Source organism: Monopterus albus, unplaced genomic scaffold (genome assembly GCF_001952655.1).
Source record: "Monopterus albus unplaced genomic scaffold, M_albus_1.0 scaffold448.1, whole genome shotgun sequence".
Lineage (NCBI taxonomy): Eukaryota > Metazoa > Chordata > Actinopteri > Synbranchiformes > Synbranchidae > Monopterus > Monopterus albus.
Window position 1 is genome coordinate 53,231 of NW_018128328.1, and position 16,564 is coordinate 69,794.

A 16,564-nucleotide genomic window follows, 5' to 3' on the forward strand; every position below is an offset into this window, starting at 1 on the left:
AAGTTATATATGTGTGTGTATTCATATACACACACACACAATGATTTGTCCTTAAGTGCAGTTCGAGTAGCCTAAATGTACTTGCCCTTGTAATGTAGCTGCAATGTGCGAACAGTGATGAGCAAACTTGGATAGTGATACCGGTATTAACCACAAGAGAGTGCCAGTGGAACAGTACGTTTTCCATAAGAATGTAAAACACTGAATTCATATTGCAGAATAGGAGGGCTATTTTTAGCATACTAATCAAAAAGGCACTATAAGATACGCCGGTAACCCAGGTAAATATAAAGTCTAGCAGCGTATTAAAAATAATACGTAGTCATAGGACTATATATAAAAAATGTAATACTTCAGCCGGAAGCGCTTTGCGCCTGCTCTGACGATGGCACTTTTATTTTGTAAGCGTAATACCCGTTCTTCCGGTCTGATGTGCGCTTGATCAGTCCATCAGTGGCGTTGCGCTCAACGTGGGCCAGGTGACGGAGATGATTTACGTTCACACACTGTTGCGCCTTCCAGGATACTCGGAATAACAATGGCATCTGCAACTTCAGCTTTCACTGCTTTGTAGAAAAAGTGCTTTGGGTTTTTTCTTTTTTACTTTTATTTTACTCTTCACTGTGCGCAGTAATTAAATTGTCAATTGGCAAGCGGCGAAGAAGTTGGACGTCATTTAACATTACTGAGGTGAATGCGGTATTAGTTCATTTTCTTCATCCTTGATATTCATTTTTATAGCTTTAACAGTTAGCTGGTGTGTGATGTTTGCTGTTAGGAGGACACTGAGGAGCTGCTAAGAAGTGCTCACACTACAGTCAAATGTGCCAGTTTGCTTTTTAGAGATGCTAAATAACCTAATTGAATAAGGAAGGATGTCGTAAGGATGTGACATTTTGCGGAACACCTTGCGTGCAGGGTGAATTATCAGCCGGAAGGTTGTGTGTGTATATATTAAATATGAAAGAGAGTTGCTGTTTTACTGTTTACATCTATTTCATGTTTTAAGTTCATCAGTCTCTAAATGATTATTGTTTACAGTAGCTATGCACTACGTTTCTGTTGGCTTCTTAGGCACGAATATGGCAGACAGGACATGTAATTAGACTTAATGACTGAGTGCACAGTTCACTGCTATTAGCAAGTATGAAGCAGCTTCCGTGCTGTTTTGGTCTTCAGTCAGTCTCAACCTGTCATTTCTACCAGGCTTTTTCTGTTCTGTCCTCCTGCAGAGAAGTGGCACAGGTGTGGATGTGCAGTGTGACAGGGGTGTGAACGTCTTCAGCAGGGTCAGCAGGGTGCTACCAGAGACCTGGATAAGGCAGTCTTTGCATCATCCATAATATAACCTTACTAAATGCGCTCATACATCTAGTGCTGCTTCACTCTTTTACGCACAAAGTGCAACACTCAACTGGAGGTGATGAGATCTTAATAGCAGCTTCAGGTAGTTTATAGCCGCAGTAAATATCAGCAGCTTTTTGGACATTCAAAAGATGTTCTTCCTGCCTGCAGTCTTAAGAGTGGTTCTGATGATCAGTCTTGACGATTATAGGCACATTTGACAGGATGTTCTGCTTTAACATCTGCCTTATGGTTTATCTAAGTAGTGGAATGTTATGTCCTATCAGATGTTTTTGTTTACAGTTTTATCCACTTGGGAAAAGGCATTGTAATCCTTTTAAAATTCATTAATTCTATTTTTTTGTTTTTTGTCTTTTGCATTATCTTTTTAAATTTAGGATCCTTTATCATGTCTTGTGTTTGCTTAACCAAGACTTAAACTATGTGAGGAATGTAGCAGGAGTCAACCGTCTACGTATGGTCTGTTCAGGACACCATTAAAACCACTTGCTTGATGGGCTGCCACTGTTGATAAATATGGTAAATACAGGATTAAATAACTTGTGGTGAATGAATGCATTAAAAGTATTTCAGCCAGTCAAAACAAGCTTTTCACCACCTATGAATGACTGAGTAAGTGAATGAAAATATTGCACTGGCATTTTCAGTAGATCACCACTACCAGTGTGACATCACGGGAGCAGAGCGGGAGGAGCACGCTGGCTACGACACAGTATCTTAGCAACAGACAGCATCCTTTTAGCATTCCACTCTGAGGACAAAACCACCTTTATGGACACAAGGTGCTGTGCTGTTTTTGTCCCTAAAGCCTCTAGGAACTTATTTCAAACATATAAGTTAATACTGAGAAGAACACATTAACCATCAAAAATATTACTTTTTTTTTTTATCACACGCAGAGTGCTTCACACAATGTGTGTGTGTTGTCTCTCTGTCTCTTCCACTCCTATGGCTGCACCATTTTGGACATTCTGCAGTGGCTTTGATCTGGCCTCAGGACCGTGTGTGTGATATTCATAATGTGATATAGGATTTCCTTGTGGTTCCCAGAATGCTGCTATGACCTGCACTTAAATTAACCTACATGGCCGAGGCCTTGTATTTTGAGTGTGTGTGTGTGTGTGTGTGTGTGTGTGTGTGTGTGTGTGTTTGTTTGTTAATTCAAGCTCAGGGGGTATTTCTAGCCAAAAAGATCATTAGACTAATTAAAGTGAAGTCCTTAGGGCTTTAAAAACCACAGGTCGCATATTTTAATTGTGATATATTTAGTATTTAATTTATTGATTATTTTGTCAGCCCTTGCCTATATTTTTTCCTTCGTTTTTGATATACATACATGATAATTACATGATAACTACATGATAATTCTGGAAAAAGTTAATATTGAATTGTTATCTAAATTCAACAAATTTCAACCTCTCTTGCAAAATCATTTTGTAATAATCTACTTCTATAAGCCACTCATATCTGTAGGGAACTATACTCTCTGCCTGGAAACAGAAATGCACACATACTTGTGTGTTGCTAGCATCTTATTTTCTTTCTGCAGTATGTTTTTTTTTTACCAATAAGTTATGATTTTTTTGGCTGTGCATATAACGTGTAGCATATAACTGTTCCTGTAAAGTGTTATGTCATATAAGACCCAAAAAACTGCATGTTATCCCTGACACCAGCCGTCACCGTGTATGGAACATCAACCAGTACAGTACAGTTTATTTTTACTTTTGTGAACTTATCATCTTTAAGTCATCTTAAGCATTAAGTCATCTTAGTCAGTTCATTACATCAGTGCAGCAGATATTTTGGCTTTATGTTGACCTGTTTTGTGCAGCTCATTATGGGTCAAAAGTTCTTTCAATGACATTTTAAATATTTACAAAGGAGGCACTTCATCTATACAAATTCATCAGTACCTTTTTAAAACAATTTATTTTTTGGCAATTTTCAAGGTACCATTATAGACAGTAGAGAGATGTAGGTAGCTGTATATTAGTAATGAGCTCCTTTTAATGTTTGATTATGCTACTACTGTACTGTACACCCTGTTGGTGGCATGGCAACTATGATCCTTCCAAAATAAGTTGTAATAAATTTTGTGGTCCCCTGACTGAATCTAGCAACATCATCTGGTCAGATTTGAATTTATTCAGTACAGAGGTAGCACAGTATATTATATAGAATAAAGTACTATGGCCTCTGTACTCTCTCACATTATTATTATTGTGTGTTATCGGAATAATATTACTGATGCAGTCACATGTAAGCAGCATATTGATGATGTGGCTGGCTCCGGTGGAGCCAGTTTTTTATATTTTATATACTGTTAACTCATATTATGTATTGCATAAGAATGCTAATAACTGTAGCTGTTAAATAAGTGGAGCCCAGTAAAAAGCACAGTATTCTCCACTGAAATTGAGCGTAGAAGTCTAGCAAAATCTAAACAAAAAACAAACAAACAAAAAAGTAATGATTAGCTGGTTAATTGAAAATTGAAAAGACAAATAATGGCCAACTATTTTCATAAGGTAATCAGTTAATTGTCATTTATCCAGAATATTGCCAAAGGTGTGATAGTTCCAGGTTCACAAATTTGCTGCATTTCTCAGTCTAACATTGAATATTTGGGGGTTTTGGCTGGTTCACCAATAGCAGGACATTTATTTACATCATCCTGGGGTTGAGGACATGAACATTACTGTTTTCAAATGTTTTTGGCAAAATAATTTAACAATTAATTATCAAGTTAATTTATACTAAAAAATATAATTTGCTCATAAACCAAAGTAATGGACTGGGGTTGTAACAAACAGCAATACAGATACTTTGTGCAAAAATATGAGGGAAAACAGATGGATCCAGACAGCAGAAACTGATGGAGAAGAGGAGATGCAAGGTGTATCTATAACAGCTTGCCGCTTTTAGTAACAACATATGGTGCCACCGTGGTCACATAGCCTACTGTGAAGGGACATTTCTGCAACCCAGATACTGAACTGCTGTCAGTGGGGCTGTATCCACACTACATACAGACAGGATCCCTTTACATACCATCTTGGTTGTTGTTTACATCTCTCCTCCCAACAACCCCATATGAAATCAACTCTAGCTAAAAGTTGTTCTTATTTGATTCTCATGGACTCAGGCATGAACAGAGCCGTAGATCACATTTGACTACTATAGGCTGAGGGAGAAGTCAACTGGGTATTATTTAAACTGTTCTGGTGATAATGTAGTTACTCACCATGTCCCCTGTTGAAGATAAAATATACATTTAACCTACTACTGAATCTTTTAACATTGGAATCAATTCTAGAACAGGAAACTCTGGGTTTGGAAGTATCGATATTTCACATCAAATTCACATCAGCCTCTGCTGTTATTTCTGTCAGTTCTAAGTAACAAATATTATAGGGTAGCCAAAATGGTGACTATGGTGAATATTGTACCAGCTTGACATGCTGTGAACATGTTAGCATACTGATGTTTGCATGTAGCTTGAAGCACCATTGTGCCTCACTGCTGTTAGCATGGCTATAGACTGCATCTAATATCTACATTCATGTATGGATCATATTCACAGTAAAATTTGCTGTTTGGCTTTACTTGTTATACCAGTTAGCAAACCTGTATTTTTTTTTCTGAGTCTGGTGCCAGCCACCATTCGGACAACTAATGTCGTCCAAATGTTCAAAACGTGTAACTTTGCTGTTTTAAGGTTTCAAGGGACACCTAAGTCAAGAAACAGCCACTGTGGGATGGTGCGTGGGTATGTATGAAACAGAAGTTTATTCTGCTTATTTCTTTGTGATATATCTTTCCTCCAGGGTGATCACTTGTGACCTCAGACCATGGCCTATACTCTGGGCTCGGCCACGGAGATCAGGACACACAGTGTAGGACCTCAACACTGCATCACTCGGGTGGAGCTTTCTGTTACTGCAGCCAACCTGCTGGACCGAGATGTAGCGTCCAAATCAGACCCCTTCTGCGTTCTGTTCCATGAGGTGGATGGAAACTGGGTCGAGGTAAGGATGGTGGGATCATGGAACAAGAGGAGTGTGGTGGATGACCTTTTAGAGAAAGGGACAGGAGTGAAGAAGAAGCATGTTTTGTCTTGAGATGCACAATGAAACTGGCAGATTGAGGAGAAAAGGCTGAAGACTTAAATAATATATTAGTGTTCAGATTTCACACCCCTTTCTGGTGCCTCTCCACATTGTGTTTATTAATTCCAGGGAGGTGAAGAGAAGGGAATAAAAGGGAGGAAGGAATAACAAGAAAACTGAAGGGAGGATGGAGGAGTTGGAAGTTACTTCCAACATTACGTCCACCATGGGTGGCTCTTCCAGCAAAGGATAGACCAGAGGATTTTGTTGGTCATTCATGTTTCTTTGCAGACAGTATAGATTGTGAGCTAGATTCATAGTCATGATGTCTTGACCATCTGGTATCTGACACACTGAGCCCAGTAGGAAATTGCAAAATTTGCAAAAATTGCTCCAGGTGGTATGTTAGTCTGAGATGTAGACCTAAAGTACTGTACCCCAGGTAGGCCTTCTGCTAAAGACATTAAAATATTGAGTGCTTCTGCGATGTCTTAACAATTTTATATATATACATACATAAGGTAGGACAGAAATGCCAGCAGAAGGGTCTGACATAGACCATATTTGGAAAAGCATGGGAAATGGAAAACCAGCGCTAGTGAGGAGATAGGACATTTGAAGACACTTTGATTTTAAACTATAGAGTTTATCATTTATACAAACAGGACAAAAATTGCACACCTCAACATTTTTATTTTCTTCATGATTTGTTTATGTATACTGTTGACTACTACATGACAAGGATATTTAGTAACAACATATGGTGCCACCCTGGTCACATAGCCTACTGTGAAGGGACATTTCTACAGCCCAGATACTGAACTGCTGTCAGTGGGGCTGTAGCCACACTACATACGCACAGGATCCCTTTACATGCCATCTTGGTTGTTGTTTACATCCCTCCTCATGCCTTCAGCATCTGTTGGTATTATTTATGTACTGCATGAACTGTAGTCATGGGAGGCATGATGATGCAGTAGTTAGCACTGTCGCCTAGGGTTCTGGGTTCAAACTTGATGGCCAGCTGCGGGGCCTTTCTGTGTGGAGTTTGCATGTTCTCCAGGTTTTCTGCAGGTACTCTGGTTTCCACCCCCAGTCCAGAGACATGCAGGTTGGGTCTGTTGGTGACTCTAATTCCATGTTTCCACTATTGGAACCTAACGAGCGGTATACCCCAGTACTTCCCTTAACCATCACTTAGCATAGCCTCTGGGGTTGATGTGGACCATCCTGCTTTGTTTTTACACTGCATTTTCTCTCTGTCAGTCTCTGTTTAGAGGAGGGAGGGGCTGCTGCTCTCTCACACAAGCAGTCTGCTGTCTGTTTACATACATAGCAGCTCTGCACGCACACACCTCCTCACATTACTGGCACTTGATTTTAATACTACTTCCTGAGGGGTGCTGAAATTTAGCTTATAGAATGCACCTCCAAAGTGGGCGCACTGTAGTGGAAACAAACACAGACCTTGTGATGAGTGTTACTTGGCGCAACACATTTTGGTAGGTTCCTATAACAGAAAAGCCCCTTAAGTTACCTTTAGGTGTGAAGGTGAGTCTGTCTCTGTGAGTCAGCCCTTTGATAGACTGGTGACCTGTCCAGGGTGTACTCCACCTCACAGCCAGTGTCCGACTCACCTACAGCCCTCAAGGATAAGCAAATATTTATAATGGATAGATGAATTATAATTACTAGTATCACAGTGTGCAGTAAACATGATGTTGTAGTTTATTCCAGGAATGCTAGACAGGTAAAAGAAAATGTTTAAGTAAAAAAAATCTGTAAAATGATATAAATAAATCTGTTTTTGGCAAAATTCTTTATTCATTTGAAGTACTGCATATGACTATTAATGTAAAACCATATTTCCCATAATACCTGTTGCATTTTGGTAGTGTAGGTAGGTAGGTAGGTAGGACTTTATTGATCCCACAATGGGGAAACTCCTGTGTTCCAGCAGCAATAGAGAGCAGCAACAAGTGTAGTGTGTAACTTATGGGAATCAACATTTTCTAATAATAAAGGTGGTTTTTGCTTTTAGTGTAATGTCAACTTACAGTTTGATTTGTTCACGTTGTTTATGCTGCATTTACAACTAGCAAATGTTTACTTTCACAGAAAACACAGTAGTTAGTCATGTGAGGATTAAAAATACTGTGCAGTGACAGTAGAGCTCTGTTGTGCCACTGGTAAAAAAAGGAAATCTAGACATAGTACTGTGTATGGCTCTCCCACTCTTCCCAGTCCCAGAAATAGCCAGCAGCACAGAGACAATCAAAGTTTAGAGCAGTTTCATTTCCTCCAGAGGGGATTAATGTCCAAAACAACAACCAAAACAACACTAATTCATCTCAGTCTTCTCTAACAAACAAAAAGAGTCAAAATAAAATAAAGGTTTTTGTACCTAAACCAAAAACAGAAAAAAGTGGAGAAAGAAAGTTGCTGTCAATGGTGTGATGTAATCTACCTGTTCAAGCAGGATGCAGTAGTCTCTTCCATTAGGCTAATCACAAGGCCTGTTTGCATCTTGGCTGTGTGCTGATGATGTGGTTTTTCTGGCCATGGTGCGGAATTGCACAGAAAATGGCGGATTTCTCCCTCCAGGTTGGGAGTGAGTTGCTAATCCAAGTGAAGGAATTTAAGTAACTCAGGGTCTTGTTCATGAGTGAGGGTAAAAGGAGCTGAGCTGAAAGGCAAAGCTCTCAATTTACCACTCAGTCTACGCCCCAACCCTTACCTATGGTCATGAGCTGTGGGTAGTGACCGAAAGAATGATAGCGCAAATACAAGTGGCCTTAGGTCCAGTCACCCTGCAAAGGGTGGCTGGACCTAACCGTAGAGACAAGGTTCGGACATCCAGAAGGGGCTCGGAGTAGAACCATTCCTCCTTCACATCAAAAGAAGCCAGTTGAGGTGGTTGGAGCACCTTATCAGTATGCCTCCAGGCCGCCTCCCTTTGGAGATCTTCTGGGCATGTCCAACTGGAAGACTCAAAACATGCTGGAGAGATTATATGTCTCATCTGGTCTGGGAATGCCTTAGAATTCCACCAGAGGAGCTAGAAAACGTTGCCGGGAAGAGCAATGTCTGGACTACCTTTCTGAGCCTTTTGCCACCATGACCCAATCTTGGATAAGCAGAAGAAAATGGATGGATGGATGAATAGTAATTAATTCCATTAAATTCAAAGCTTGGACAAAAGTGAAAAGCTTTTTTTGTGACATTATCATTGCATTTCTTTTTTACATTATCAACATGGTTTCTGGGCAGGTCAGTGTCTTATTAGTTAGAGGGTGTTGGGCTGAAATCTGCTGGCTAGCTGTGAAATCTCTGTGGAGTGTGTTTGCACTGTTTGTGTCTGCTAAGGATTCTTACTGGTGTTTCTTTCCTCAGTCAAAAGACATGCTGGTTAAAGGACTCATCACACATAGATTCTGTGAGTTAGAGTTTAGCTGTGGTGAACTTCGACACCTAGTCTGCACCACTGATTAATAGCATGCTGTCTTGACAATGCTGACCTGTGAGGGGGCGGAGAGCTGGAGAGTCCAACACAGAGGTTTGCAAACATTTAGGAAACAGGAGCTGATGTTACAAATGCATCTTTTGCATAAAGTCCATCATCTTGGCTTGTTAGCAAGCACTAAGCTGGTTCGCATGCTTGGTATTACACAAACCTTTGCTTTTCTCTTCAGTGAATTTTTATTGAACAAATTGGTGTGCAGTGGTGAGCAAATGTCACTTTGTGGTGTGATAACTGCTTTAGCCCTGTGAGAGAGAAACAGCGTATGGAGGGTGTATACAAGCTTTTGACCAATGTGTGCTCCAGGCGCAGGCAACCCTGCATAGCATAAAACAGGACAGAAGAAGGTCGACAAGAAAAAACAGGATTTGTTAAGACACAAAAACAATGAGCAAGAAGAATTAGAATCAATTTAAATGATACCAGATTTTTTACATAGAGCTTTTCAGTGGTTCAAGCACATCAGACTATGTTCTGTTTCTTGTCTGGGGAGTCTTCTGCCTTTCTTTGATTCTATAAATGATACATGATGTACATGTAAGGCGTTTTTCATGGTGAAGGAAAAGAAACATAAGTGCTAAGTTGAATGTGCTGAAAAGGAGCATGGTGATGAAGTTTTGGTGTGTGTAGGCTGCAGCTCAGGGCTTTTCTGTAGCGTACAGCTGGTCAACAGGGCAAGTTGGCTTTTGTGTATGTTTGCGCCTGCTTGAGTGTGTGTATGTGTGTAGGCGAGTTCCTCGGGTTGTAGCTAGCTGTCGGTCAGCAGGGCATGTGGCTCTGATGTGAAATTGCCAACGGTTACTATGGCAGCGGGAAGGGAAACAAAAGCTTAGTGCTCCTGGAGTAAGGGAACGAAGGAGGAGGAGAAAAGAGGCCCAAACCTTTTCTTGGATATTATCCACAGCTTGCTGTTTCTGGCACACGCACGACTTTCTCACTTTCTCTCATCCCCTCCTGTTAGCTTTGTTTTCTCTCTCCTCCTTTCTTTGATTGTCTTTCTCATTTGTCACCAGTCTTCCCCTTTCTGTCTGCTGTCTCACTTTCTGTCTATCTTCGTCTGTCTTGTGAGCTAGAGGTGTGACAAGCAGCTGAGTCCATCTGGGGAAAGAAAGAGAGAGATGGGGATAGGGTAAGAGTGTGTGTGTGTGAAAAGGAGATGAGAAAAGCAAGGGGGAGAAAGGATGAGGAGAAGACTGGCAAAAAAAGAAGAAGTAAACAAGGAAGATGAAGAAAACTGATGGAAAAATATAACAGTGGCTAAACGGTGTTAAAGAGGCTTTAAAGAACATGATAGGCCTATAGAAATATGGATCTTAGCTATGTAAATAAAGTGGCACCCAGTTAGCACACTACTCAGGCTGTTATTTAAATCCTTTAGATTTTTTTCTCTCTCTCCAAATGCAAGGCCCTCGTGCTAATCTCGACACGTGTTGTGGACACAGATACAGCCCAGTAACACTGCAAGTGAGAACTAACATGCCATGTGCACAGTAAAGATGCTAAAATCAGTGGGGTATAAAATTACATCTTAGGCAGTGTTCTAGTGGAAAGTGCAGCCTTAAAAAAGTCTTATGACATCAATTCCTGGATCAATTTTTGCCATACTGAAAGTTTGCAATGACATTTTTGCTTTATTATACACATTTTTATGAAGCAAGGAAAGTTATCTTAGTGACAAGGTCTTTCACTAAGGTCATCACCTGAACTCTCACCAGAACATTTTGGATTAGTGATATAACAAATTGGTTTAAATTAAATCAGCCAGGCTGATATACTGTCTGATATTAATTTAGGTCAGATACACTGGTATTGATGCCAAACTAGATTTGAGGCTATTTAGAAACATTACATATTATGTCTACCAAACAGCACTGGCACCTTGATTTTTCAGCTATAAAATGTAGATATGTACTGTATCTTAGTCACAATTTTAAGTAATCAAATCAATGTCCAAAAGTCCAAAAATGTAAATAACCTGGTCAGTATATTGTTATCTAAGGTTTGTTTAAAGTTCTATGTATTGATCAGTATCAGCCACGAAAATGTAGTATAATTCAAATACTAAATTTATTGGATTGGATTACTGAAGCTGCTCTAATCAATATTTTTATAGTCACAGTGACTGATAATGTATAATGTTAAAAGAGTCACTTATAGTGACCAAATGACAAATTTTTATCACTCCACTTCGGAGTTAACCTCAGCTGTACAGCACATTTTAGTGTCTTTTCAGCCATTGTTTTGGTCTTTTGGCCTGCAAAGTTACTGCTTTGATTCATATTTGTGTTCAAAGCTTGTTGCGTTGTGATGCCCCCAAGTGACAAAAATGAGATTTTAATCTGAAGTTCAGGAGCCACACCTCGACACACTTCTTCCTCCAACCACAGTATTTAAGCCACCTGTCCACACTAGTCTTCCTTATCTGCTTTATGTAATCCTCTCTCTCTCTCTCTCTCTCTCTCTCTCTCTCTCTCTCTTCTAAAACGCTGTTCCTGTTCCTCTCTACTGCTTTGTTTCAGCCATAGCAGATATGACACTGAAGAAAAACCCAAGGTTCGACAAAACAAAAGCCTCTCTCTCTCTCTCTCTCTCTCTCTCTCTCTCTCTGTGTACATATATATATATATATATATATATATACACATTTTTTTACTCAAGAGGGTCCACCAAGTCCGGGAACAGCATGGGCCTGTGAAGCCTTCCCCCAAACCACAGTCACATAGCACAACCTCAGTTACATGAGGATTCATATTCTCATATCCAGTGATTGACTCCGGAGGTGTGGTCCTTGCTAGTGAAATTAATTTCAATTCCTGCTATTGAAACACTGTAACTGTCATTATTTTGCAATTATGTTTGTTTTGGTGATGTAGGTTTGTCCAAGTGGTTCCATTTTAGCAGCAACTCATGCTTAAGTTTTTGCAACTGCTCTTAGCATTTAACTGTTTGTCTGTGGTGTCTGTCTGTTTTTCCCTGGGTTCTTGAACAGAAAGAAAAAACATCCTTGTAAACACAGACACAAAGTTCACATCCATGCCACTCCAACAGTTACTTGAAACAGTTTTGGTTAATTTCCATAGCCTGCTGAGCCAAGTTCAAATCCACAGCGACACAAATATGAGACATGCACTTCAGCCTGCCAGGCTTTCATGATGCCACAGTAAGATCGGTTTTTAAGCTTCAAAGTGCAGCCATTTTCCTCTGCTCTCTTGCCATGCATCAGACAGATGGATAAGGCATGAAATTAAAACCCTTTTCCCCTCTAAAGTAGGTCTGCAGCTTCTATCATTTCAGCTCTTTGTCAGTAACCATGTCCAGAGAGATGTCAAATATTTTGGGTAAAGTAATTCTGGCATATTCTAATGGCATATAAAAGTTACATTTTATAGTGGTACCCTGTGTTTGTACAATTATTTGACACTGTATTCAAAAGAAAAACAAATTCATGTTAAACAACAGTGGAGATTTTTCAGCTGCCTTGACACATTAATCAGGACAAAGTGATATATTTTCTACCAGGACCCAGTGCATAAAATAGATAGATAGATAGATATGTCAACCTCTTTGTGGGACCAAAGAAGAAGTCATCATTGAAGTCAATAGAACTGGATACCACAAATGTCTGTACAAAGTTTCATGTCAGTCCATGGGAGAGTTTGATCTGGATCAACATGCCGAACTGATCAATCAGATGGTCAAACTAACATTACCACCTTTAGAGCCATGCTGCTAGCTTGGCTGAAATAGGTATGGGGAACATCCGTAGCTCTGAAGTAACATTAGTGTTGAATTTTTTGTGTGCGAATTAGTTCAGATCAACTCATTTAAATGTACGAACACATCTTCAGACACTGAAACAAAAAACAATGTCTCATGCCTTGTATAGTGCAAGACAATAAAAAAATGTACAGTATTAAAAAATTTGTATGCACTCTAATTCAAAAGTGCACTGACCTTGTCTAATGTTGGATAAATACACTATGTGGTGAGTTAGAGCACGGCTATGAGAATTAGTCATCCAAACTCCTGTTTTAGAGAGCCCAGAGCTCTTACATACACATAATCTGATCTGTCTGTGTGGCTGTTTTTTGGGGCCATGAAAACTCTTCACTTGTAATACCTCAAAGGTGGACCCACATGGGAAACATAGTTGAGAATGACAAAAAAATTAAACTAGACAGCACTCAGAGAGTGCAAACCATTGCCAAGACAGTTCATTTTCCCCTAAATGCCATTACACCTAAAAGCAATATTCCCACGATACCTTGACCCTCATAATATGATTGCTTGACCATGAAAACTATCTGTAACATTTAGAATTACACTGATATCATTATTAGTTTGCGATACCTTGACCCTCATAATATGATTGCTTGACCATGAAAACTATCTGTAACATTTAGAATTACACTGATATCATTATTAGTTTGAAAGTTTTTTAAGAAAAATGATAGACATGAGCAATTACTAAAAGGCAAAAAAAGTCCCGTGCAGACTGGCATAACAGTGTATACCTACAGTCCTTCATAGATGCACACAGCTCACACTCACTGAATGCATGCAAGTCCACTTTAGAGTCAACAACCTTTCCAGCACTCAATGATGACGAATCCTTTAAAAAATGTTGGATCCTGACGATGATCTAGATCAACATGAAAATGTAAATCGTCATCAAAATTCATTCATTACTTTTTCAGTTATGCTGTGAAAACATCCAACAAACAGCGGCAAAAACATGGGTTAAAACTTCAATCTTCTCTAACATTTTTGTAATTCTGTTGAATGAAATGACTATGTCACAGTACATGAAGGGGTTAATCACAGTGCTGCACTTAAAAGAAACTGTCAGACAATTTTACTGAGGTTTTGGCCTTTTTAAGATTTTCATTTTGGTTTTTAAGTACATTTATTGAGCATCACCAGTGTACTTTCAACAAACCCTGTTTCAAGCAGCTGCTGTTTTCAACTAAAATGGTCTGTTAAGCTCCCCAGCTTCAGTTCTCCATTCCTGTCTCTGCACTCTCCAGCTCTCTGTTCCCGTTTCTGCATCCTCCACCTCTCTGTTCCCCCTCCCAAGCAGGTCAGCCAGCACATCGACACCACCTCTGTTCTTGTCCTTGAGTGGGTAGGCCGGTACACCAACGCCGCCTCTGTTCCTGTCCCTCAGCATGACCGTAACAACATCCCCACTGAGTAAGAGGTCCCCAGGTGTGCTGACAACAACGTCCCCGCCAGGGTCCAAGGGCCTCAGAAAGCCGACAAGGAGACACCAGCTGAGATCCCTGTCCGCGTTCCTGAGTGGGTTAGCATTTGCATCTGCTCCTGTTCCTAAGCGGGTCGACTGGATTGCCGATGCCACCTTTGAGCCCGTTCCTGAGCGGGTTGGCTACACTGCCGGTGCTGCCACACGATTGTTCCTGAGTGTGCTGGCTGGACTGCCGATGCTGCCTTCCCCTCTGCCACTAAGCTGGACCATGAAGACATTCCCACTGAGATCAAAATCCCCGGGTGTGCCAACATCCCCACCAGGGTCCAAGATCAGAATGAGGATGAGGAAATGCTGACTGAGTTGTCTGTTCCCGTCTCCGAGCGGCTCGACTGGGATGCCAATGGCGCCTCCATCCCTGTCCCTTGGCCAGGTAGTGCAGACGTCCCTGCTGAGACTGAGACCCCCAGGTGTGCCGATGAGAGCATCCCCGCCAAGGTCCCAGATCCGCATTGTCCTGATGAGGACACACCAGCTGAGGTCTCAGCTCCTGTTCCTGAGCAGATCAGTTGGACCACTTTTTCTCCCCGGATTCCCTGTCTTTCCCTGCCTGTCATGTCCTTAGCCAGCACAATCACTCATCATCATGTCCACCTGCTGCTCATTACCTCCTGGTTCAGCTCCCCATATATACACACCCCTTTTCTATTTGCTCCCCACCGGTTCATTGCCTACACTCACCAGCTATATGACCTGCTAACCGACGTTCCAGCTCTCCATTCCCCACTCCTGTGTTCTCCACTCCCCAGCTTCAGTTCTCCATTCCTGTCTCTGCACTCTCCAGCTCTCCACTCCCTAGCTCCAGCTCTCCATTCTCATTTCCTCACTCTTCAGCTCTCCACTTCAGCTCTCTGTTCCCAGCTTCGCACTCGCCAGCTCTTCGTGTTCCCTGGCTCTGCACTATTCAGTTCTGCACTCCCAGGTACTCCACTTGCTCTCCCCAACATCACGCTGCCTGCCTGCTTCGTCCCCTGTACAACACTGTCTACCAGCCTAGTCTCCCGCTTCATGCTGCCTGGCTGCCTTGCCTCCTGTCAGCCCAACAAAGCCTGCCTGTTCCATCCAGAACCTGCTCTGCCTCTGTTCCCCTTTCTCCTCCACTCGGTAACCCGTTCCTTGTTTATTTAATAAACTCCCTTTTGTTACACCCCTATGTGTGTCTGCATATTGGATCCACCTGTACCTGCCGTCCTAACAAAATATTGCAGCAGTAGCAGTTACTGGATGGCTTGTCATAAAATTTTGTACAGATGTTCATGTTCCCAGTTGATGAATCTTACTTAGGTGATCCCCAGCCTTTTGCTGTAGTGCTACTATGAGGTGGATTTTGGTGAAATACCTCAACAACTGCTGGATGGATTGGCATGACATTTGGTATTGTATACACATTCATGTTATTGTCAGGATGAACTCTAATAACCGCTATGATTCCCAGATTTTTCAGCTACATTAGCACCACCATCAGGTTAGACTTTCAATATCCTAATAATCTGATTTATCACCAAATAGGCTTACCTGGAGAATTATTGACATTTCCATCATCTTTAGCTTTACTTTCTATTTTGTGGTAATTAGTAGCAAATGCTCACCGTTTCACTAGATGCACTATTTGGTTTGCATGTGGGTTAAGTTATTTTTTAAAAATCTCTCTCTCTCCCCTTGTCTTTTAGCTCAGCCGCACTGAAACAGCTGTGAACAACCTGAACCCGGTGTTTGGAGTGAAGTTTCAGGTTGACTACCACTTTGAGGAGATCCAGAAGCTTCGCTTTGCCATGTTTGATGAAGACAAGTGTGCCACACAGCTCTATGAACATGACTTCCTGGGAGAGTTCATTTGCACCCTGGGAGTGGTAAGGAATAATTTCACTTTTTTCTGTCCAGAGGTGGTTCTGTATTAAATGGCATGACACTGTATTAAACTAGAGTGAACAGATTCAGGTGAAGGATTACAGACTATATTTTGTGGTAGAATAGACTAGAGTGAAGGCCTTTATGGTTCAAACGTATTTCTTTAGCTGTATGTTTTGTCTCATCAACTCCTAAATGTTTTCTGTATTTTGTCCTGTATTAACTGTCCACTAGATTTTATCCAACAAAAAACTTCACAGACCACTGATCCTAGCCAATGGAAAGCCAGCTGGCAAAGGATCCATTACGGTAAGAATCAATACTCTCTATATCTTAAATTCTATTTCTTTGTCTCTCCCACTGACACACAAACACACTGTAGCACATCATCCGACATTGCTGCTGTTGGTCACGTGGATGCAGTTGCTATGGTTTACTTTAATGACATAGTTT

At 40.9% G+C, this 16,564-nt stretch overlaps 1 protein-coding gene and 1 long non-coding RNA gene across 2 annotated transcripts in view; one reads left to right on the top strand and one right to left on the bottom strand.

The window, feature by feature from the left end:
- The first annotated feature begins 444 nt into the window (after nt 1–444).
- LOC109952276 (copine-2-like) overlaps nt 445–16,564 on the top strand; it is a 35,673-nt gene continuing 19,553 nt past the window's right edge. Inside the window, exons 1-4 of the mRNA XM_020587263.1 lie at nt 445–690; nt 5,196–5,396; nt 15,934–16,113; nt 16,346–16,420. Coding sequence (XP_020442919.1) covers nt 5,220–5,396; nt 15,934–16,113; nt 16,346–16,420 — 432 coding nt within the window. The 5' untranslated portion in view covers nt 445–690; nt 5,196–5,219. The remainder of the gene's footprint in view (nt 691–5,195; nt 5,397–15,933; nt 16,114–16,345; nt 16,421–16,564) is intronic.
- Nucleotides 9,394–16,564, bottom strand: part of LOC109952277 (uncharacterized) — an 8,248-nt gene continuing 1,077 nt past the window's right edge. Inside the window, exon 2 of the long non-coding RNA XR_002273732.1 lies at nt 9,394–10,095. This is a non-coding gene — a long non-coding RNA (uncharacterized LOC109952277). The remainder of the gene's footprint in view (nt 10,096–16,564) is intronic.